The sequence below is a fragment of the Odocoileus virginianus genome, chromosome 11, assembly GCF_023699985.2.
Source record: "Odocoileus virginianus isolate 20LAN1187 ecotype Illinois chromosome 11, Ovbor_1.2, whole genome shotgun sequence".
In the NCBI taxonomy this organism is placed as follows: Eukaryota; Metazoa; Chordata; class Mammalia; order Artiodactyla; family Cervidae; genus Odocoileus; species Odocoileus virginianus.
The window spans coordinates 939098-961962 of NC_069684.1; the positions used below are offsets into that span (position 1 = coordinate 939098).

Below are 22865 nucleotides of genomic sequence, written 5' to 3' on the forward strand. Positions count from 1 at the left end.
TAGCAAACATACAGGGAGATAATATGTAATACAGGAGGGGTCAAAAAAACTGAAAATTTAAAGGGAATATAACTTGAATTTATTTATAAGCCTGTTAAATAAAGGGACATTGTAAGTAACAGTTAATGTTAGTGATGTTAGGAGAAGCAGGTTCACGCACACATTGCTAGGATCCCATAAATGATACAGCTATTATTAGATGGGGAGAAAATGAATAAATATTAAGAAAATATTCCAACTAAAGAGATGCATAGAATGTTTGCTATAGTACTTTATTACTAGTGAGAAAAAAAAAAAACAAAAACACACAGCTTAAGTATCCAGAATTATGGTAGGAACCCTTTCATTTTGGTATACTCATTTGCTGGAATAATAAATACCGAATGAAACATGCTTATGCTTCTAAGTGAATAAAGGAGAATTTAAAATTGTAAAGCCCACAGCGCTAATTTATGACAACCTAAGAATAAGTAAACAGGCCCCCAGGGCACAGCACATTGACTGGCACACAGGAGTCGTTCAGTAAGTAAATTTGATGTTTTCTTTAAACTGTATTTGTTGAGCTGAAAGGACTACTGGTGTTTTCCTTTAATTAGTATTGTTACTGTTGCTGTATGATTTGTCTCGAAAAGCCTATCTTTAGAGAAATCAAATGAAATCTTAAGAGTGCGTTTTAAAAGTATTGTGGAATTTTAATACTATTGAACAAATTAAAGGTTTAATTGTGCATGAACTGACTACCAGAGATAAGAACCAACTCAAATGTCCTCAAATACACCTTCCCTCAAAGTTATTAAAATCCTCAATCAGAGCAGCACGTATGTACATACATGGACTGGCATGTTGAAGTAATCAGATTTGAATGCATCTGCCATTTCACCGAAAGTACGCAGAGTATAGTCCCTGGCCGCCTGCTCAAAGCCGAATGCTTCTTGTGGCTTACTGCATTCCTGTTAAAAAAACACAGAGAAAGGAAAAATATTTATTTATATCCATATTTACTTATAGTTCACATATATGTATATATGAGAAATCACATATTTACATGTTTATTAAAATTACTTGTGCAGTGTAATTCCACTTGTCTGGAAAATATTAACAGTGGTTATCTATTGTGAAATTATCTATATTTTAGGTTGTTCAGTTCCTAAGAATTTTTGCAAAGAGCATACAATGCTTTTTTTAAATGAGAAGTTTTAAAGCATAGTTATTAAAGCATTTTTCTGCCCCTTAGCTGACTGCATAGCTGTGCAGTCACTTCCAAGACCTCCTTTATTCAGGCCCACCCCAGTTTTCATCATGAGCTTCATTATTATCAACTGCCAAATCTAAAACCCAAAGGCAAAGAAAACACATTTGAAGCAAACGCTTTATGGCTGCCTCTGCTATCACTTCTGACCTGAGCCAAACACTTAGGACACCTCCAGTCTCCCTTGGGAACATCATGGAGCGGCGGGATCAGGCAGAAGGTGTGGTAGCTGTCATCACACCCATCGCACAGGAGAAGCCGGTCCTCGTCGCTGCCGCTGCCACACAAGAGGCAGACGTACAGGTCGACCTGCAGCGTGAAAACAGGCACAGAACACAGGCAAGAGCTACAGCATGACTCTGAGAAATTCTAAGAATGTGATGAATCTGAAGCATAATCTAGTCTCTTCAACCTGCTGCAAATGAAAATGTTTCACCTGTAAGGAATATTTTAAATAAAAATGTTTCACCTTCTGTAAGAGGTATTTCACAATACCCATGCATTCCCAACTGTACAAGAGTAATCTTCAAGACTTTTCAATGATGTGTTTTAATTAAAGTTACTTGTTAAATATCCAGCTTTTAGTAGCTTACAGAAAGATAAGTCTTCTAGAAGAATAACATGTTAGGCAATAAATTATCCATCTAGCCAAAAACAGAACTTATAATGGAAAAGTTTATTGTTAAAAGGAAACTGTTTTAAGTTAATTAAGCATATCAAGTTACCACTTTACATCCTAATTAAAGAGTGAGTTAAGAAGCTCTCTCAAATACACAAGGACAAAACTACTCAGTCATCACCTGCTATAAGTTGAATCCTGTTTCCTCCAAATTCACATGTTGAGTCTTGACTCCCAACACCTCAGAATGTGACTGCATTTATTTAGACACAGGGTCTTAAAGAGGTCGTTAAAAAGGTCATATTTGTTTTTGTTTAGTTGCTCAGAAGTGTGCGACTCTTTTGCAATCCCATGCCTGCCAAGCTCCTCTGTTCATGGGATTTCCCAAGCAAGAACACTGGAGCAGGTTGCTATTTCCTTCTCCAAGGGATCTTCCCAACCTAGGGATCGAACCTGAGTTTCTAGCATTGCAGGTGGATTATTTACCGCTGAGCCAGCAGGGAAGCCCCAAAAGGCCCTATGGATGGGCCTTAATCCAATCTGACTGGTGTCCTGATAACAAGGGGAGACTTAAACACAGACACACACAGAGGAAAACCATGGTGAGGACCATCTACAAGCCAAGGATAGAGGCCTCTGGAATAAACCAAGCCTGCAGACACCTTGATCTCAGACTTGCAGCCTCCAGAACTGTGGGAAAACCAGTTTCTGTTGCTGAAGCCACTCGGTCTGTGATAATCATTATGGCAGCCCGAGCAGATGTCTTCGTCGTAGCCAACAGAAACCTGGACTGGCTCATAAAACCACTGTTCTGATGGCTTTGTTTTCATGGTGGGGCAGGGACAGATATTTATGAAGAGAACATTTAACTGAATAACATCAAATTCCAAGATCAGAAGTACTGTTGTTAAGCTGCTGCTCCCAGGCACACTCAGAAGGAGGCTGAGGAAGAAGCCTGGCTTTTCCTGTTCCCTCGAGTGAACAGCCCTGCCAGGCCCTGGCTACCCGGGGCCCCGCACTCCTTCCCCTTTCCGTCCTTGCTGGAAAACACCATCGTGATTTCTGATCCACCTGCAGCTCACCTGGAGGCAGGTGAGTCACTTAGCAACGACTGCATAGGACTGAGGTCACCATTATTCAGTGCTAAAAGGCATGGCCTCCAGAAATATGGCTATCCTTGTCCCCAGAAGTGACTACCATCTTCATGATGTGTCCATGTTCCCTGTTTATGAGCTGACAATACAAACCACCTCCGCAGGTCTCTTCACTGTTAAGACACTGAACCAGCAGTCCTAGGCAAGGCATTAAATATTTATAAACTGGGCCATAGAAGAGTTTAAACATGTCAACTCACAGCATTGGTAGTTTTTTTAGCTCGACTCTTGGGTTTTTCCTTCTCACTTTCTGTAACATAGTCTTTCTTTTCAACAGGTTCTTGCTTGACGCTGCTTTTCACGTCTTTGTCTGTAAGAGGCAGTCCAGGTTAGCACCTTCTCCGCTCCGCCTTCTTCACCTTCTCCCTCCTCACCGCCTCCTCCCGAGGTGCACAGTGAACGGGTGTCCTGCTGCTCCCACCGCAGCACAGGGGTGCCGAGCGCCTGCGCTCGCGCGGTCTGTGCTCACCACTGTGTGATGAAGTGCAAACTCGCCTATCACTCGGATTCCAAGACATGAGCGCTTCTGGGGATGCTGCTCAAGTCTGTATGCTTTTAATGTGGGAGGTAAAGATACGGTCTTCTTAAGACTAAGACATAACATATACAGATGAAAGTAAATTCCTCTTATTCTTGACTCTAAGACTGACAGTTCACCATCAGAGCCTTCCTCCACATTACAGATTATCCTTCCATGATCTAAGATTACTAACTTAACTTTCACGTTTCAAAGATGCAGACTTTTTAAAAACACTAGCTATTAACTAATGGGTTATCCTACGGCAGGTTTTGTACTAAATGCTTTCCATCAATTATCATTATTGTATCTATCACATAATGCTTTGCATCAAATCTGTTTCAAAGACAAGAAAACTAACATTCACAGAAGACAAGAAACATCTGTAAGGTCATACAACCACTTAGTGGTTGAGCCAGGATCACACTCAGATCTATGTTTTTAAAATCCCATCTATTTTCTACTACCTTGTGCTGCCTCTACACTAACACACCAACCACTAGGAAAAGTCCACTTTAATAACATCTTCATTACTAAGTGCCCGCCTATATAGAACTTCTCTCAAGAGAGCGCCAAACCTACCTTTCTGTGATTGACATCAAGCAATGGCCAGGCAAGCAACTGTTAATTAAAACTCAGACTAAGAAAGCATGTCTGAAAGCAAACCTATTAGATATTCAGTCAAAGGTACCTACGCTTCTCACAAATCACTTCTTTACAATTAATGTTACCAAATCAAAATTCAAAGTAGCAACTAGGGACAGCCGAGACAGTTTGACCTTCTGGTCACTTCAGATGTGAACGAATATAGGAAGATTTCATTTCTCGAGGTGCAACCCAATGGCCAGTATGCGGCCCAGTGAGCAGTAACGTAACCAACAGGCGAGTGGCTGCTCTCACCCATCTGCTCTCCCTTCCTGTTCACGGACGAGCTTTCTTACCGCTCTCACACTTTGGAGCTGGACATCCCATTCGACGTCTCAGGTTGTGAGCTCTGGCTTCTGTCGTCTCTTCGGGTTCTATTTTAATATTCATGGCCTTAAAAAAATTTGTCATATACGTGAGTATGTTCTTTAACAAGAAAGAAATCTTCTAAAATCCAATTGGAATCACAAAATCCCCATAATCTTATAAATTATCTCTATTAATAGGATATTCAAAACATAGCTCCCTTTCCCCTTAAAGGAGAGATCCCACCTTTATTATTATTACTACTTAAGGAATGAATGAGGAAGCTTGTAAGTTACGAGTGTTCTCCCCTTTTAACAGGTCGAAAAAAACTAGGGAAAAGGCAAGGGATCAGGAATGACTGTTGGAAAGCATTACTATCCCAACTGGGGACAGCATGTATTTCCTCCTAGAAGCTCCTCAGTTCTCCTCTACTCACAGCTTACACCCTATTCTGTCATCATTAAGCCAAATCCTAAACAGTTACAGTAATTTCATCAGCCTGTAAGCTTTGCTGGCTCTTCCAAAGTCTGGCTGCATTCAAGGAAAATTCAGCTTCCACAGCAATTTTCTACTAATTCTTGTAGTGAAGTATCACTATAACTACTCCCCTAACAGCACTGAGTCATGGGCTCCCTCATCAGTAAGAGCATGCAAACCAATCATGGTCCCTAGTATTCACTAACATGCTCACAATGGTTGATAAGCAAAGCCCTGGGCTGGTCCGGGACACAAGTTGAGGTTGTGAAACTGTGCCTTGCATTCATTCACACAGAATTAGGATGTCCACTGCTACCATCACCATGATGTGTCGTCCAGACAGACCTGGGCATTCATAGCACTAGGATGTCTTACTCATTTCAAGATCAAGATGTACTCAAACAAGAACTCCCTTTAAGACGAATACACCTGAAGCCTGCCTGTGGGCTTCAAATAACCATATATTCCTAATCTGAGGCACTCTCACTTCAGAAAAATGGAGTCGCCAATCTTTTTCCTATCTCCAACCCACCTAAGTAAAAAATAATTCTCTTATTTATCCATTCTCTCAGAAACTAAAATGGATGATTTTTTTCATCCTCACCAATAATTACTAAATAACGCAACTACTGATTTAGAAACCCAACTAATGCCAAGAGGCTTCCCAGTTGTAAATTGTTCTTAATTCATTAATCACTGATTCTTCATACATGTCCATCAAGCCAGGGAAGAACCCCAAACTTCCCCACCTCTGTGTGGGAAAAAGGTAACTGGGAAAACACTCTGCTCCCTTTCTGGGAGAAACCTCTCAGAGAAGTATCTGAAAGCAAGCTGTTCTTGTTGGCTGTTCACTCCTGATCTTCCCTCCTGCTTCTCTTTCATTTTACGTGTGTGTTAAATTCCCTGCCCCTTGCTGTTGCAGCATGAATGTTTGCCACGGACATGCTCCTCTTCAGGAAGTCTGACTACCTTCTTCCTAAACGCTTTGTTAAAAAAAAAAGTTCTTCTCAGCAAAAAATCTTCAACTTCACACCTACTAGCCTTAACCCCCAACAGACTCTGCCCAACATGAGGGTCACAATGAATGCCTCTTCTTCCCAAGTCTCTGACTGTTAACCGTTCAGCAGCGGACTGTCCAGACAGCATAAACCTAGAAAGAGCTCAATTCCTCGCCCCTCCAACAGTGAATTCCTCCAAGTGCAAAAGCTGGAGTCCACACAGCATGCCTCTGGGAGGTCAGGGAAGCTCAGCCTGTGAGGAGCGCGTGCATGAGAGGATTCGGGGCCGAGAGGCGTCGGCACTGGGCTCCAGGCCTGTCTGGCCAACCCCACGCGGCTCTCACCTCCGCTCTCATGCGTTTTGCTCGTCGGGCCGGGGGACAGGTTTCCGAGGGCTGCACAGACTGCCTCTGGGGAATATCATGGGGTTTGTACTCCTTGTCCTTTGTGTCTGTGGTCAGGTTTGGCTTCTGCAGACACTGGAAATAAAACACAACTGTACTGATGACTTTCTCCCGTTTTAATCTTAAGAGAATTTCACTAGATTTTTGCAGGGTATATTTTACAATTACTGATGGAAATACACGTGTGCAATTTTTAAAACCTAAATAAACACAAAGACAAGTCTGCAGTTACCAGCCATATACACACACATATAGTTATAACAGCTTTAACTTTTTTCCAGGAGGTGAACAGTGCTGCTTCAATTCATGTAATTGCTGATGTCATTTCATCAGGTTACAACAGGCCGCAGCAAGCTCGAAGCAGCTCCCATGAGCCAGTGGCAATTATCCCTGCTTACAACTTGTCAATTAACTGAAGGTCCAAATTGCTAGAAAGGCCCCCATACATTCCCAAAATAGCTTCCCATAATTGGAATATCTCATTTAAAAAAAAAAGTTTACAGCAATGAAATGTGAAATTCAGTAAGTTTTCTAAATTATGTTATGATATCCTGTAGGTTTAAACATAACTAGCCACCTTCTGTTATCAAAAAGATATCATTTGAATTGAGAGAACAGATCACCAGACTGTTCTCCCAGGTTAAGGCTTTCCTTTTCTTCTACCCCTCACAAAGTCTCACTCACAAGGCAAAGGTTAACAGGCAGCCCACAGCAGTAACTTGGGTTCTGGTCATACAAGAGTCTCTTTTTGCTCTGATTTTTCTTTTGGGTCTGATTCTAAGCCCACTGTAAAAAGAGTTACTTAATGCCAATGCAACAAAACAGTGACAACAAAATATTACCACTGAATCTAATATAAATTTCAAGAAAATACTACTCAAGAGGCCCTACAAACGTCACAGGCAGTGTTTCTAAGAGCAGTGTCCGCAGCGTACGCACGGAGGGCTGTTACGCCACCCACGCTCAGAGTAGGACACACTGAAGCGAGGGCCTCCCGCAGCTCCTGCTCTGCGGGCACCGTCCCAGCCACAGCCACACTGACGCGCTGGCTCCCCCCGCATGACATCTGCAGAAAGGATCCAGAGAAAGGGGGAGCAGAGACACAGCGACACCACAGAGCAACCGTCGAACACAGTCTGTTTCTAACACTGACTATTACGTGCTATTAACGAATCCTGTTATAGATTGCTTGATACTCTAAACAAGTAACAAATGTACGACTGGGAGCACAACTTATAAACATTACATATTCTGCTTATTCTAAGAGATTTGATCTAGAAACATCAATTCAGTTAGAAAAGAATATCACCTGGCATTGTGTAATTAAGTAGTTAAAAGTATGTTCAGTGAAAACATGCAGATGGGAATAAAACCTGTCCACCACCTAAATTAGTCACTTTCATGTATTATGTAAACTTCCTATTGAAACCTAAAAGTATGTATGATCATGGACATACAAACTGGGCTGATTCATAGACATTTTATTAAGTGGATGGTCAGAGATTAGAACATTTTATGTGTGGTTCTCAGCTCCCACTAGTGTAAATAGTTCCCTAATACATGGTCTGCTTGGGCTTTGAAGAATCAAGATAAAATCAAGCTCAGAAACTTTTAAGAATGTATATGAAGAGATTAATTCGTTTCAAGTGAAAGTGCTAGTTGCTCAGTCAATTCAAAACACATCTGATGTGTGTGTTTTATATTTAATGCTATCACATGCCAACTCTCAAACCTTTGTTTGAGAAACTGGGACTCAGAGGTAATTGGTACCATCGCACTGTAATGACATCAGCCTAGAGAGGTAAAGCAATCCCGTCAGACGTGATAACGCACGGGACACAAGACTGAAGCTCTGCCCCGTTCTAGCACATCACCACTCTCTCTCTCTCAAGTTCCCCAAAACTTACTTCAGGCCTGACTTTACCCTACTGCAACAGCTCCTTCACGGAGCACTCGTCTCCCCCAGCCCTTATTAAGGGTTAGGGTTTATCTTTTAAGAGAATTTTTAGGTTTACAGCCTAATTGAGAGGAAGGTACCGAGAGTAACCATACAACCCTTGCCCCCAGCACATGCACAGCCTCTCCCACTATCAACATCCTCAACAGAGAGTTAGAATATTGGCTTCAACATACTGACACACCATCCAAAGTCCACAGTTCACACCGCAGAGCTCCCTCTTGGTGACGCACCTGCTCTGGGTTTGGACAAAGGTGGGGTATCACTCGGAATGCTTTCAGTGCCCTCACAGTCTGCTGTGCTCTGCCTACTAGACTTACCTCCGCTGCCCCCGACCCCGTGCAATCACTGATCTTTTCCCTGTGTCCATGGTCTTGTCTTTTCTAGAATACCACTGAGCTAGAATCATACAGTATACACAGTCCTTTCACGTTAGCTTCTTTCACATAAAGAAACGCATGTAAGCTTCCTTCTTGTCTTCTCACGGCTTGACAGCTCATTGTTTTAGGGCTGGTAATACTCCATTGTCTGGGTGCTTCACAGTCTGTTTATCCATCTGCCTACTAAAGGACATCTTGGTTGCTTCCAATTTTTGGCAATAAAGTCCCAACTCTTTGGGTAAATACCAAGGCATGTGACTGTTGGGCTATATGTATCAAACAGCATGCTCCGTTCTCTTAAGAACTGCGGCACTGTCCTCCAAAGCAGCAGTGCCGTTCTGTGTTCCCACCAGCAATGGAACGAAGCCCCTGCTGCTCCACACCCTCAGCAGCACCAGAGTGAGTCGTGTTCTGGATCTGGTCATTCTGACAACGCACAGTGGTGTCCTGCTGTTTTCCATTAAAAATATATGCATTTTGATTCTCCTTTCCTCTAAGGATTATTTTCAAAAATCAGAAATGGGCACAAAACTTACACACAGAGAATGCAACATAAGAAATCAAATCAAGGTCTGTATTGGGACTTCCCTGTGTCCAGTGGTTAAAAGTCTCCCTGTCTATGCAGTGGACACGAGTTTGACCCCCAGTGCAGGAAGGTCCCACAGGCCACAGGACAACTGAGCCCAAAGGCTGCAACGACTGAGCCTGCAGCCCAGAGCTCACGCTCCACAGCAAGACAGCCCTCCAGGAAGCCCACACACTGCACTAGAGAGCAGCTCTCACTCACCACATCTGGAGAAAAGCCACACACAGCAAAGAAGACCCAGCACAACCGAAAATAGAGAACTTTAAAAGAGAGAGAGAGAGAGAGCTGGGTATAAAAAAGGGAATGCCACAGATTCATTAAAAACCTGTATCTTCAAAAATATACAGTGACATGGTAAGCAGGAAAAAAGACCAATTCTGTACATAAAGAATATACCTCCATTTGTATGTATGTACATAAAAATAGCCTTAAAAGGAAACAGAGATGAGAGGATTAGGTGGGATTTATTTTCATCCTATTTCCCTTTTAGACTTTCCACAATGAACATATCAGTAGACCCCTCAACGAATATTTATCTATGTTGTAGATGCAATGTTTGTAAAGCGTTCTTTAAATATCCACTCCTTTCAGACTATTATTGTATCAATGTTTACATACTTTTCAACTATGAAACTATAAGGCCTCTAAGTATAGACTGAGCTATTTCTAAAATGTTGCAACTCATAAAGCGGAGAAAGTCTTTCTCTGTATTCATCTAACTTCTGCAACAAGAAGGTTAAAAGGAGAAAATCTATTGTGGGCAACAATATGCAGATCTGATTATGAAACAGAGGCATAAAGGTTCCACACACAATATTCTTAACTATTTCATCTATGGGTTCACTAAACACTCACACAATCCATGTATCTTTAAACAACTTTCTGAGTATTAGAATAGTCACATTCTTTGAGGCTAAAAGATGCCTACCTGGAATCAAGAGAGAGAAAAACATGCTATGAAAATCTATAGGATGCAAGCATCATGGATGGTATATTTGTATCAGGACACAGTTCTGATTAGTGGTTCACCCTCTGAAACAGTGATACCTTCCTACTTTTCTACATAACAGTTTCTGAAACTACAGGGGCCCCTGCTCTAGTGTACAATCTCAAAGGGTAATTATGACATCCTTCTTCCTACCAGGGCCTAAAATAAAGTGGGAAATTTTTATAATACTGTTTTGCTTTTAATTAGAAGGAAGTTTTCATCTGAATAATTTGGCAAACACCATCTTTGTAAGGAAACAAACATGGTTACATAGGAACTATCAGAAAAGGGATCCATTACCTGTCCACCACTACTGAGTCCCCTGCTTCTGAATGCTAAGTCTCTTCAGTCGTGTCCAACTCTCTGCGACCCTATGGACTGTAGCCCAGGAGGTTCCTCTGTCCCTGGGATTCTCCAGGCAAGAATACTGGAACAAGCTGCCATGCCCTCCTCCAGGGGATCTTTCTGACCCAGGGATCAAACCTGCATCTCTTAGATCTCCTCCATTGGCAGGCAGGTTCTTTACCACTAGCACCACCTGGGAAGACCTACTAAGTCCCCTAACTCTACCAAAATCAACATTCTATTTGAAAATCTCCTTGGAGATCTCAGCTGGCAAGACAGCACACAAGCAAGATATTTCACACGCTATACTTTCATGTGACAGCCAGAATTACATGTTTTTAAGCCTCATCTTTTTTTAGCTTATTATTTATTTTGGCCATGCTGGGCCTTCATTGCTGTCGTAGGCTTTCTCCAGCGGTGGCGAGCGGGGCTCCTCTCCAGTTGCAGCACACGGGCTTAGTTGCCCCACAGCACGTGGGGCCTTCCCGGACCAGGGATCAAACCCATGTCCCCTGCGTTGCCCCACAGCACGTGGGACCTCCCCGGACCAGGGATCAAACCCATGTCCCCTGCGTTGGCAGGTGAATTCTTTACTGCTGACCACCAGGGAAGTCCAGGAATGTACTTTAAATAGTAAGTGAATGCAAAAGCATGAGTTTTAACAAGTAGGTAATAACCAACTGCTCATTGTAGGAAAGGAACATATCAAGTTAATACAGGTTTCAGTTTTACCAAAAGACTATTTCCTCCATAACCTCATTCATTCCAAAAACCACCTTCTTAGTATGTTCACTCTCAAAACAGAACAAAAACATCAGAGGAAAAATGGATAAAACAAGTCTATTAAGGAAGTATTCCATATATAATCAAGGCCTTTTCATTCCTCCCAAAGACCATGTACCAATAAGCAGTGAAATAAAACAGGTTAAGGCTAGCCCCACTCACCCTCAAACTGTCTCCAGATAGAAATAAGTTGTAGGGGTTCAGAATTCGCTCGTAGTGTCCTCTGATATGAGAGCCCACAGCTTTGCCAGGAGCAAACCCCATCTTGGTGGCAATTTTGGTCCATTTTCTATCCTTGCAAACAACTGCAAATCCACCTTCCTCTGCAACTAACTGTTAAATAAAACAGCAAAAGAAATTAGGAACATTTATGGGGAAATCAGTTCTAATTCCCTCAAGCCTAAGTATGGTGCCAAAAATAAAATGTTCTTGGCTGTGATCATCTTTTTAAAAAAATACATTTTCAAAGTAAAAAAAATACATACATATATATACATACAAACATATATATATATATATATATATATATATATATATACACACTACTAATTTTAAACTAGAAATTGAAAACACTGCTTTTGACAGCATAATCCATTAACTTTTTGGACTCCTCCAAAAGCTACTTCTCAGTTCCCCAAAGCAGTCAAGATTTTCCATGAGGAAGAACTAAATTAGCAATGAAATCTCTGATAAAGACAGAGTTCGAGTAATTGGTCAAACCCAGTGACCCTTTAAAATCTCCATAAACTGATGAGTAGAAAGAAGAGCAGCATATCGGGTGGGAATAACTCGGGCTTTGGACTGAAATGAACTTTAAGTACAGAACTATAACTCAGCCTTTTCAAACTGGTCACTTTGGACACTGAAAGCCACTGTTGTCTCATCTGTAATAAAAGAGACAGGAATATTGAAGAGGACCATTGTGAAGTTTAAGCATGACCAAAAACAGGTGGTAGCAATATACTTCACAAGAAAAGGCTTTCAAACCTGAAAAGCAGAGACCAATTAATCACAAAACTGAATGATGAATTTCATCTTACATATTTCAAGCAGCAGTAAGTTTCTTATTTTAAGGCAAGATCAAATTCATGCTGTCAGAAAAACTATTCAATGAGAAAGATGGTCATTAGGCTTTTTTACCTTATTAAGCTGAAACAAGTCCAAGATCTTCCTCTCCACGTGTGGAATTTTCAGAGTACTTCCCTGTAATTCCCAGTACTTTGCAATCTGGTCCAGGAAATTTAATTTTACACGTGTTTGAGCCTAAATGACAAAGAATTGAGCTTTACTCTTACCTAGCTTATTATAAAGCTCCTTTCCTGAGCATGTGATAGTTTCATTCTTAGAATCTTTAAGTGCAATAGCACTTATGAATTCAAGAGAGAAACTGTCCAAGAAACTGTCCCAAATTATACAAAATAAAACTGGTTAAATAATTACACATAAATAATCAAAAATTTAATTCAGTCCCTACCATGTACCAGGTTAGTGGAAGTTACACACTCAGGAAGTCATTATGTAACATAAATAGGCAATCTGAAAAGGTCTTCATTTAAGGAGTATCATAGATAAGCTTCTATATGCCCCTTTGGTCTTTTTTACAATTTCAGTATTTTAAAGTCCTATTTTCTCCAAGTACAAATTTTCTTATTTGCTCAAATGCAAATCTAAAAGCACATTTACAACAGTAGTTCTGCATCAATTTTAATAGTCCTGATATCTTAACAAAAAAACAGAAACTCTTAAATGTTACTCTTTTAACAGATTACAACTGTAGCCTACAAGTCATTTTAAAAAAATTACCTCATTTTTCTTTCCCCTCATTGTGAAATTCAGACAGTTCTAAGAGTTTTATCTTGCATAAGACCAAAATTGAGATCAATATTCAGATATTCCCAACCATGTCAAAGTTAACACCCATCTTCCTATCTTTCAAGCTTAATGTGAAAACACAGTGAAATACCTGAAAGCATACACACTAGATGCTACTGTTGCCAATGCCCGCAGAGTTCCAGTGGACGTATTTTTCATTTAACATGGTTTGGTATGAAAACCAGATTAGCAAAACATTTATATGAACAGTGTGCCTTTATGCGAGAAGTGCTCAAGTTTTACTCGCCCAGCACTCTAGGACTCAAGTCACCCAGGACTAAAGAAGAAACACTCCCCTTCTCTAGAGAATTCCAGGCTATTCATTCCTCCTTGGGGAAGTAAAGTGTGTTATTAAATCTAAGTGAAGACATGCTTCAGAAGAATGGAAGAACATCAGAGCTGGAGGATCTTCTCCATGAAACAGTTCTGAAAGCAAATGCCTTTCAAAACCTAAATTCTATTGGTTGTCACCTAGATTTACAAGGATTTAAATGCATTTATAAATAGGCTGGCAATTATTGACAAAAATCAGTGTTTTTTTTAATGAAATTGGGTTTGCTGCAAAGGCTTATTGCCATTTGTTTTACTATGATTAACAATTATTAGCTATAGTTTCCCTGAAGCCACTAGATTTGCGACAAAGCCTAGTTCAGAAGAGCCCCTCTAGAATACAGGCAACCAGAATAATAAAGACATTACCTCCAGTTCATTCAGCCTCTGGATACGCGGGGTAAAATGAAGTTTGTCAACATCACATGCAAATGGTGGCTGCCAATCCTAGAACAGCAGCAAAGGCTTTCATTAGAAAACTTTATAATTCTCACATTTAAGAAAACAGTTTTGAAGTTAAATCTCTGGTTAAGTAAAGTACATGTTATTTCTAATGAGTCAAACAAAATATAGAGTAGTAGTTTCTTAACCTTTTTCCACCAGAACAGCGAAACATGTACGATAACCCCCTCCAAATAAATGACACAGCCTGCCAACAGACCCCTCTTCACACCCTTCCAACCAGGATCGATAGATGCCAATGAAAGATCACCAACTCAAGCAAAAGAGGCTCTCACTCCTCTCTTCCGTAAGGATCTCTCACTTTACAAAACAGCTATGAAGTCGCTCAGTTGTGTCCAACTCTTTGTGACCCCAAGGACTGTAGCCTTCCAGGCTCCTCAGTCCATGGAATTTTTCAGGCGAGAGTACTGAAGTGGCTTGCCAAACAGCTATATTAATGTCAAATTATATACAAACTGTATTTTAATATCTGTAACCTAGTAACATTAACTTTTATTAAAAAATTGAGGATAAATTCTTCCCTGGGGGAAGGAGGACTGACATCTAAAACCAATTTTAAGAATCATCCTTTAACATACCTATTGATATGGGTTCTTGGAAGAACTGCTATTAGAAGAAAACAGACAAGAAGGAGAGTGTATATGAACTGTTTCCAAGTGGAAGAAACTGGAAACAACTTAAATGTTCACAGTAAGAGAATAGTTAAAAGGTGTAAGAATTACCCTGAGTTAACAGGTACAGAATCAGTCTGGAACAATGAAAAGGTTCTCGAGACAGACAGCGGTGAAGGTTATGGAACACTGTCAATGTATTTAATGTTACCAAACTGCACCCTAACAATAGTTTATTTTATATTATGTGCTATTTTAGTATTTCAACATAATTTTAAGACAAAAATAATACTGTTGTATAGCTCTAATAGTGGCTTCCCTGGTAGCTCAGAAGGCAAAGAATCTGCCTGCAATGCAGAAGACCCTGGTTCAATCCCTGAGTCAGGAAGAACCCTTGGAAAAGGAGCCTGGCAGGCTATAGTCCATGGGGTCACAAACACACCCACAGCTTTATTTATTGACATTGAAATTTTTCCTTACATATGTTTTTTGGAAGAAAGAAAACAGACTGTGTAATAGAAAAATAAAACATGGAAAGAGCAAAAAGGTTAACAGTGGTTTGTCTTTGGTAGGATGATAGCTTTTTCTTTTGCTTCATTACCTATTTTAAATACAATCTGAATTATATTAATATATTAAATACATTACATAATACCTACTACTAATACTAATTTTAGATGAAGAGAAGAAGTTAAATCAAACGCTGTTACATCTGTGAATAACAATGAAATACTCTGCAGCTGTAATGAAGAGTATCTACTCTAAACATGCAAAGACAGCCAACAGTCAATGAGTGAAAAACTAAAACTTGCAAATTTGTCTTAACATTTGTAAATTTTAAAGACTATCATAAAAGACAATTTATATTGTTGGAATTTATCACTATCGACTGCTTTTAGTTTACAATTAAAACAAGATTTTGCTTTTGTGATAGAAACACTTAAGTGAAAATGCTCACCAGCAATGCCTGATTAAACGTTATGTTAAAAAGTAGATTAAATATTACAATTTTTTTAAAAAGGAAATAAGTAGATTACACATTGGTACAAAGCTATTTACTGCAATCCCAAAAAGAATAGGAAGGAGAAAGGAAAAAAATGACAGTCCTGTTTAACAGGTCAATTACACATCAGGTCTTGAAGTGTCTAATGCTATCATACAGCCCCTTCAACAAACACCACAGCTAATGTTTAAAAGCTAGTTAAATATACTATATCGCTAACAGACTTACAAAAATACTACCTATTCCACCCTGGGTCAAAAAGATTAAAATGATTTTTGTTTACCTTGATAACTAGAGATAAGGAAAGCAATGTGTGTGATTACATGAATACAATGTAGCAGAAGAAAATCACACTGCTTCTTAATATTCTGCAGCAGTATAATGGAAGACTTGATATTGCTCAGAGCTTTGCTCTCTACTACTTCATAAAAGCTGTAGGCTTTCTGAATTGAATTGATATGAGCTGAAGGTCAGACCAAAAATACATCAAAGATAATGTGTCAAATATGTAAGTAAATGATTAACATAATGCCCAAATGACCTGCAATTTTTATAGATTAAGATTTACGGGTAATGTATAATGATACCCTCCAATGAATCAAATATGCCTTTTACTTCCAAAACACAATGATACAGAAATTAACTTCATTGTAAGTCTACACATTAAAGTTTTCTAAATTAAGGTATGTAGTGTCTTTGTACGTATGTATCTTATTTAATTTACACTTGGTTTTAGCCTGCAACATTTTTTGAGTAAAATGAATCCTAAAAATCACACATCAAAGGGAAAACAATGTGTTTGCCTCAGGAAGTTCACACAGTGGGAATAACATGTTTAAAACCAAAACTGTTTCCTTCACTAAATTCAGATCACTGCAAACTTTTGTCTCCTCCTCTGGGTACAAAAAATGAGATAAAATGGGGTAAATGTCATTCAGCTTTGAGTCTTCCACTGTCAGGGGCAAAGTTCTACTCCAATAAAAGAACTACATACTCTGTACAATGCTGTCATATTAGAACAAAGATATCCTTGGCAAAGTCTGGCCTCATTGAGCCATGACCTTTACATGTGGAAAAAAGCCATCAGATATACAACACTGTGAATTAACTAATCCCAAGTTTAAAAAAAATTAAAAATAAAAGCCATCAGAGAAGGAAAGAGACCATAACAAAGCTTCTAAGAAGTGAAAATTTTCAAACAGGAATCTAATCTTCAAATGTCAAACAATGAAAATTTCCATTTAGAAACATGGTGATAATTTTTGGTTTGACAGTGAAGTATCTAAAAGGTATATCATGTAATTTAACCAAAATCTTACCCTCTACCAATAAAATGATTCATAAAATCATGCTTTTTTCTAACATTAGAAAAGCAATTTCTACATGAACTAGGTATAGATTGCAAGGAGTTCCATATAAATTCCCTGCCAAAATTCATTTTAATTTCCTTTAAAAACTTTAAAATGTTATTCAATATAAAAGTACAGTTATATTATTTAAAAGCTCAATTATTTTCCTGAGCATTAAAAAAATATATTCCTTGGGAAGGCAGTTAAGTAGGACACCGAAGCTTCCAAATCCTGAGAGAGGCCCAAGAAACACCACGTAAACACTCTCCTTAGTCCCACCACTAACCTAGCAACAGTAACTTACAGCACATTTAACTCAGAAAAATGCCTGAAATGATGAACAGTGTGAAAATAACTTCCATAGAATGTTACAGGTTTTTCAAAAACACCATGAAAATTCACTTCATAGATGATCCACTATTAACACCCACATACTTAATATACTAGAAGCTGTTTTAATGTTTCTAGAGACTGATACCATTTGAAACCTAACAATCACCAAAATGAGAAAGTATACTCTACAGAGGTTACCACAAGTTAGTTCTCTGATTCCCTGCAGACAAACCAATTAAAAATCAGCATCAAAAGCACATTTTATTAGTTTACAAAGAAAAACATGAATTAAGAACCAAAGCTTTTTTCTGATTGCATATATTCTATCAAACCCACTCATCACTGAAAACACGCACTCACAGGATTTGAATTCAATGCCTACAGAGCTAAAACTCAGTGTTCTAAAAGCAGGTTCTTAGGTTTCTATGTTACCAACATCACCACAGAGCCTCAGTGAAGATTTTAAGATCCAAACAAAGAACTCATCTTAGAATTTTAAGGCAAGTTAGAAAAGCCTTCTGTTGAGCTGAGGTTTTAAGATTTATCAGCCTTAATGAAGATTTCAGTAACATATATGTGAAATGCAATTAAAGACAGTTTTTCATCCATCAAATAGTTTGTCAGTAAGATAGCCTTAAGACATCTGCACAAATGCAACAGGCAGTATGCGGCACAGCACAATCACTATAAATTGTGAGAGTAGACTTCTTACTTATGAACCCCTCAGGCATCCACTGCCACTCACAATGACATTGATAGGTGTCTAGCAGGAAAGTTTTGTGACAAAGCCTTCATTCAGAGTCTTCCCAGAGCAAATATACGCTGGTTCTGCTTCTCCTTTGCTTTTACTCCCCTGGGGGCAGACCTGGCCCCAAGCACTTTAATTAGCCACCAATTTGTTCAAGTATATTTAAGATCGCCTGGCCTTAGTGAGCCACTAGGAAAAACACTTTGAGGACTTTCTTTTCAGACTATGGAACACCTTTATATCTTAAATATGAGACACTTAAATTGTAAATAAAATTAAGTGTATGTGGATTTTTCTGGGCAGACTCATAGCTTTGACCAGGGTCTCAAATGGGTCTGCAACCAAACAAAGGTCCTGGGAGTATGTCTGGCTTTCCTTTAAAAATTTTGTGCTTTCAAGTTCTTATCTCACTACCCCAACCCACTTTCTTTCAGTACCTTCTCTTTTTACTTAACCAAGCATAATAATAACAAATAAAGACACCTGTTCCTCAGAACATCAGCAATTACTAGAGGACCGAAAAAAAAAACTGCAATGCACTGAAAGTCAGAGGACTAGAGTCTGCATCTCATTTTTTACCACCACTTGAGCAATCTCAACTTCTCCCTGAAGAAAGTATGAAAAATAGGACTATTTGTTGAGAACAGAAATTACAAATGTAAATGTTGCTTACTGTAAAGCAAAAATAAAAAGCATTACATCACACTGAGTTCTGACCGTTGAAATGCAATTTTCCTCTAGCAAAAAGTCAATGCAACCTCAACTTTCAAGAAGCATCTGACCTCAGAACTTTAAGAACGCCATCCTTTCAGCCTAACTCTAGGTGGCACATAGTTGCCAACCAGTACTTTTTATCACAGCAATTTCAACACAGGTTAATGAAGAGTTCCCTTAAATAAAGCAAATATTTTATAGTAACTATAAACAGAGTATAACCTTTAAAAAAGAAGACAGCAACATTTAAAAAAAAAAAAGAAGTAATAGTGAAGATTGGTTCAAGATGGCAGAGTAGAAGGACGTGCACTCATCTCCTCCTGAGAGAACACCAAAATCCCAACTAGCTGCTGAATAACCATGGACAGGACAATGCTGGAATCCACCAAAAAAAATATACCCCACGTCCAAAACCAAAGGAGAAGCTGCAACCAGACAGGAGGAGGGGCACAATCACAATAAAATCAAATCCCATACCCACCGGGAGGGCAACACACAAACTGGAGAACAACTAAACCACAGAAGTTCTCCCACTGTTGTGAAGGTTCTGAGCCCCCCAAGTTAGGCTTCACAGCCTGGGGGTCCAGCAAAGGGACTGGGGATCCCCAGGGAATCTGACATTGAAGGCCAATAGGATTTGGTTACAAGACTTCCACTGGACTAGGGGAAATAGACTCCACTCTTGAAGGGGGTGGTTTAGTTGCCAACTTTGTCCGACTCTTTGTGACCTCACAAATAGACTGTAGCTCACCAGGCTCCTTTGTCCATGGGATTTTCCAGGCAAGAATACTGGAGTGATGAGCCATTTCCTCCACCAGGGGATCTTCCCCACCCAGGGATTGAACCTGCGTCTCCTACATTGCAGGATTTTTTACCAACTGAGCCGTCTTGTGTGCACCAGGACCCGGGGGAAAGGAGCAGGTGACCCTCAGGAGACTGAACCAGACCTGCCTGCCAGTGTTGGAGGGTCTCCTGTGGAGGTGTGGATCAGCAGGGGCTCGCCACAAGGGACGGGGCACTGGCGGCAGCAGCCCTGGAAGATGTCCCTTGGCATTAAGTCTTCTTGGAGGTCGCCATCAGCCCTACCATAGAGCCTATAGCATATGATAGGGTTAATGCAAATTCCCTGGAGAAGGAAATGAACACCCATTCCAGTATGCTTGCCTGGAAAATAACATGGACAGAGGAGCCTGGCTGCAGCCCAGTTTTGCAAAGGTTGATGAGTAACACTTTCACTTTCAGGGCCTATAGATCTCAAGGCAGGGTCGCCTCAGGCCAAACAACTAACAGGGAGGGAATGTAACTGCCACCCATCAGCAGATAACTGGATTAAAGCTTCATAAGAAATTTTACCAAAAGGAAGGATCTTCCCTCAAAGCTCAGTGGGTAAAGAATCTGCCTGAAAGGCAGGAGACCCAGGTTCAATTCCTGGGTCGGGAAGATCCCCTGGAGAAGGAAATGGCAACCCACTCCAGTATTCTTGCCTGGAGAATTCCATGGACAGAGGAGCCTGGTGGCCTACAGTTCAACAGTTGGACACGACTACCACACAATGGCACTCATCTCACTAGTAAAGTAATGCTCAAAATTCTCCAAGCCAGGCTTCAGCAATACGCGAACCGTGAACTTCCAGATGTTCAAGCTGGTTTTAGAAAAGGCAGAGGAACCAGAGATCAAATTGCCAATATCCACTGGATCATCGAAAAAGCCAGAGAGTTCCAGAAAAACATCTATTTCTGCTTTACCGACTATGCCAAAGCCTTCGACTGTGTGGATCACAATAAACTGTGGAAAATTCTGAAGGAGATGGAAATATAAGACCACCTGACTGCCCTGCCTCTTGAGAAACCTGTATACAGGTCAGGAAGCAAGAGTTAGAACTGGACATGGAACAACAGACTGGTTCTAAATAGGAAGAAATATGTCAAGGCTGTATATTGTAACCCTGCTTATTTAACTTATATGCAGAGTACATGATGAGAAACACTGGGCTGGATGAAGCACAAGCTGGAATCAAGATTGCCGGGAGAAATATCAATAACCTCTGATATGCAGATGACACCACCCTTAAGGCAGAAAGTGAAGAGGAACTAAAAAGGCTCTTGATGAAAGTGAAAGATGAGAGTGAAAAAGTTGGCTTAAAGCTCAACATTAAGAAAACTAAGATCATGGCATCTGGTTCCATCACTTCAAGGGAAACAGATAGGGAGACAGTGGAAACAGTGTCAGACTTTTTTAGGCTCCAAAATCACTGCAGATGGTGACTGCAGCCATGAAATTAAAAGACACTTACTCCTTGGAAGGAAAGTTATGACTAACCTAGATAGCATATTAAAAAGCAGAGCCATTACTTTGCCAACAAAGGTCCGTCTGGTCAAGGCTATGGTTTTTCCAGTGGTCATGTATGGATGTGAGAGTTGGACTGTGAAGAAAGCTGAGCACCAAAGAATTGATGCTTTTGAACTGTGGTGTTGGAGAAGACTCTTGAGAGTCCCTTGGACTACAAGGACATCCAACCAGTCCATCCTAAAGGAGATCAGTCCTGGGTGTTCATTGGAAGGGCTGATGCTGAAGCTGAAACTCCAATACTTTGGCCACCTCAAGCAAAGAGTTGACTCATTGGAAAGACCCTGATGCTGGGAGGGATTGGGGGCAGGAGGAGAAGGGGACGACAGAGGATGAGACTGCTGCAAGGCATCACCGACTCGATGGGCATGGGTTTGGGTAGACTCCGGGAGTTGGTGATGGACAGGGAGGCCTGGCGTGTTGCGATTCACTGGGTCACAAACAGTCGGACACGACTGAGCGACTGAACTGAACTGAAGCAACTAAACCACCACCACCACTGAAAGGAAGCCTCCGCCCGTGCAGGAGAAGACAGACTCGGGTCCGATCTCTGGGTGGGAAGATCCCCTGGAGGAGGGCATGGCAAGCCACTCCAGTATTCTTGCCTTAGAAAATTCCATGGACAGAGGAGCCTGGGGGTCTACAGTCCATGGGGTCACAAAGATCTGGACACAACTGAGCTAACACATAGGTAGACCTAAAGAACAGAGATGAGCAATAAACTGGAAAAAAGCAACAGCAGAAAAACTGAGGCAGGAGAACGGATAAGTGACCTGGAAGACAGAATGGTGGAAATCACTGCTGTAGAATAGAATATAGAAAAATGGGGGAAAAAAAATAATGACAGTCTCTTAAGAGACCTCCGGGACATTAAACACACCAACATTTGCATTATAGGGATCCCGGAAGAAGACGAGTGCTCCCATTTCACTTAGTTTATGTTCTCTAATTTCTCTTTTCTTTTTTCTTTCTCAAGCCTTCATCAAGCACAGCAGAAAAGCTTTTTATACACATATTATATATACAAGTAGTATGTAAAATATAATTTAGAAAACTTCCGAGTTTTTGCCTAGCTTAAAAAATTATGACATTTGGAGTCTACTTGTTTGACTCAGTAAAAAACTGTGATATAGTTCCATGTATTTTGGCATTTAGTATTCATGCTAAAAGTCTAAAAAGACAATTATTTTAGGGATTTTTTTTTTTTTCTTAATTTGAATGAAGCTTGAAACTTCTAATCCATTTCTGAGAATATAAGGAAATACTATGTTGTTAAAAAAAAAACAGGAAATTAATGTGATACAGTATTATTAACTGAAGTACAGATTTTGTTCAAACTTCACAAAATTTTATGCTAGGGTACACTATCTTTTTAATTCTTTATTCAAGATTCCACATTGTATTTAGTTGCATTGAGCAGCTTCAGCTGCATGCAACCAATTCTGGAAAATTCTCTTTTCATTTTTATTGTTACAAATATTTTCTAATTTTCCTTGTTTTGGCTTCTTAGATACAGCCATCATTTAAAAGCGGACATTTAATTTCCAAACACATGGGGGTTTAAAAGTATCTTTGATATTAACTCCTCACTTAAATGCCTTCTTCTCAGTAATCACCCTCTGTGGTGTTTCAGTCTTCTGACTTGATTGAGGCTTTCAATATCTAAGTCAAAGATTTCTCTTGGTAAAT

At 40.0% G+C, this 22865-nt stretch overlaps 1 protein-coding gene across 2 annotated transcripts in view; it reads right to left on the minus strand.

Moving 5' to 3' along the window:
* Positions 1-22865, minus strand: part of KDM5B (lysine demethylase 5B) — a 69256-nt gene that overhangs the window by 25098 nt on the left and 21293 nt on the right. The window contains exons 2-9 of one of the 2 annotated variants that reach the window (XM_070473802.1): positions 13980-14057; positions 12549-12671; positions 11571-11741; positions 6310-6444; positions 4481-4577; positions 3223-3332; positions 1400-1558; positions 831-950 (exon numbers count right to left, since the gene is read on the minus strand). In XM_070473802.1, coding sequence (XP_070329903.1) covers positions 831-950; positions 1400-1558; positions 3223-3332; positions 4481-4577; positions 6310-6444; positions 11571-11741; positions 12549-12671; positions 13980-14057 — 993 coding nt within the window. The remainder of the gene's footprint in view (positions 1-830; positions 951-1399; positions 1559-3222; positions 3333-4480; positions 4578-6309; positions 6445-11570; positions 11742-12548; positions 12672-13979; positions 14058-22865) is intronic. The other variant, XM_070473803.1, reaches the window with a different exon arrangement.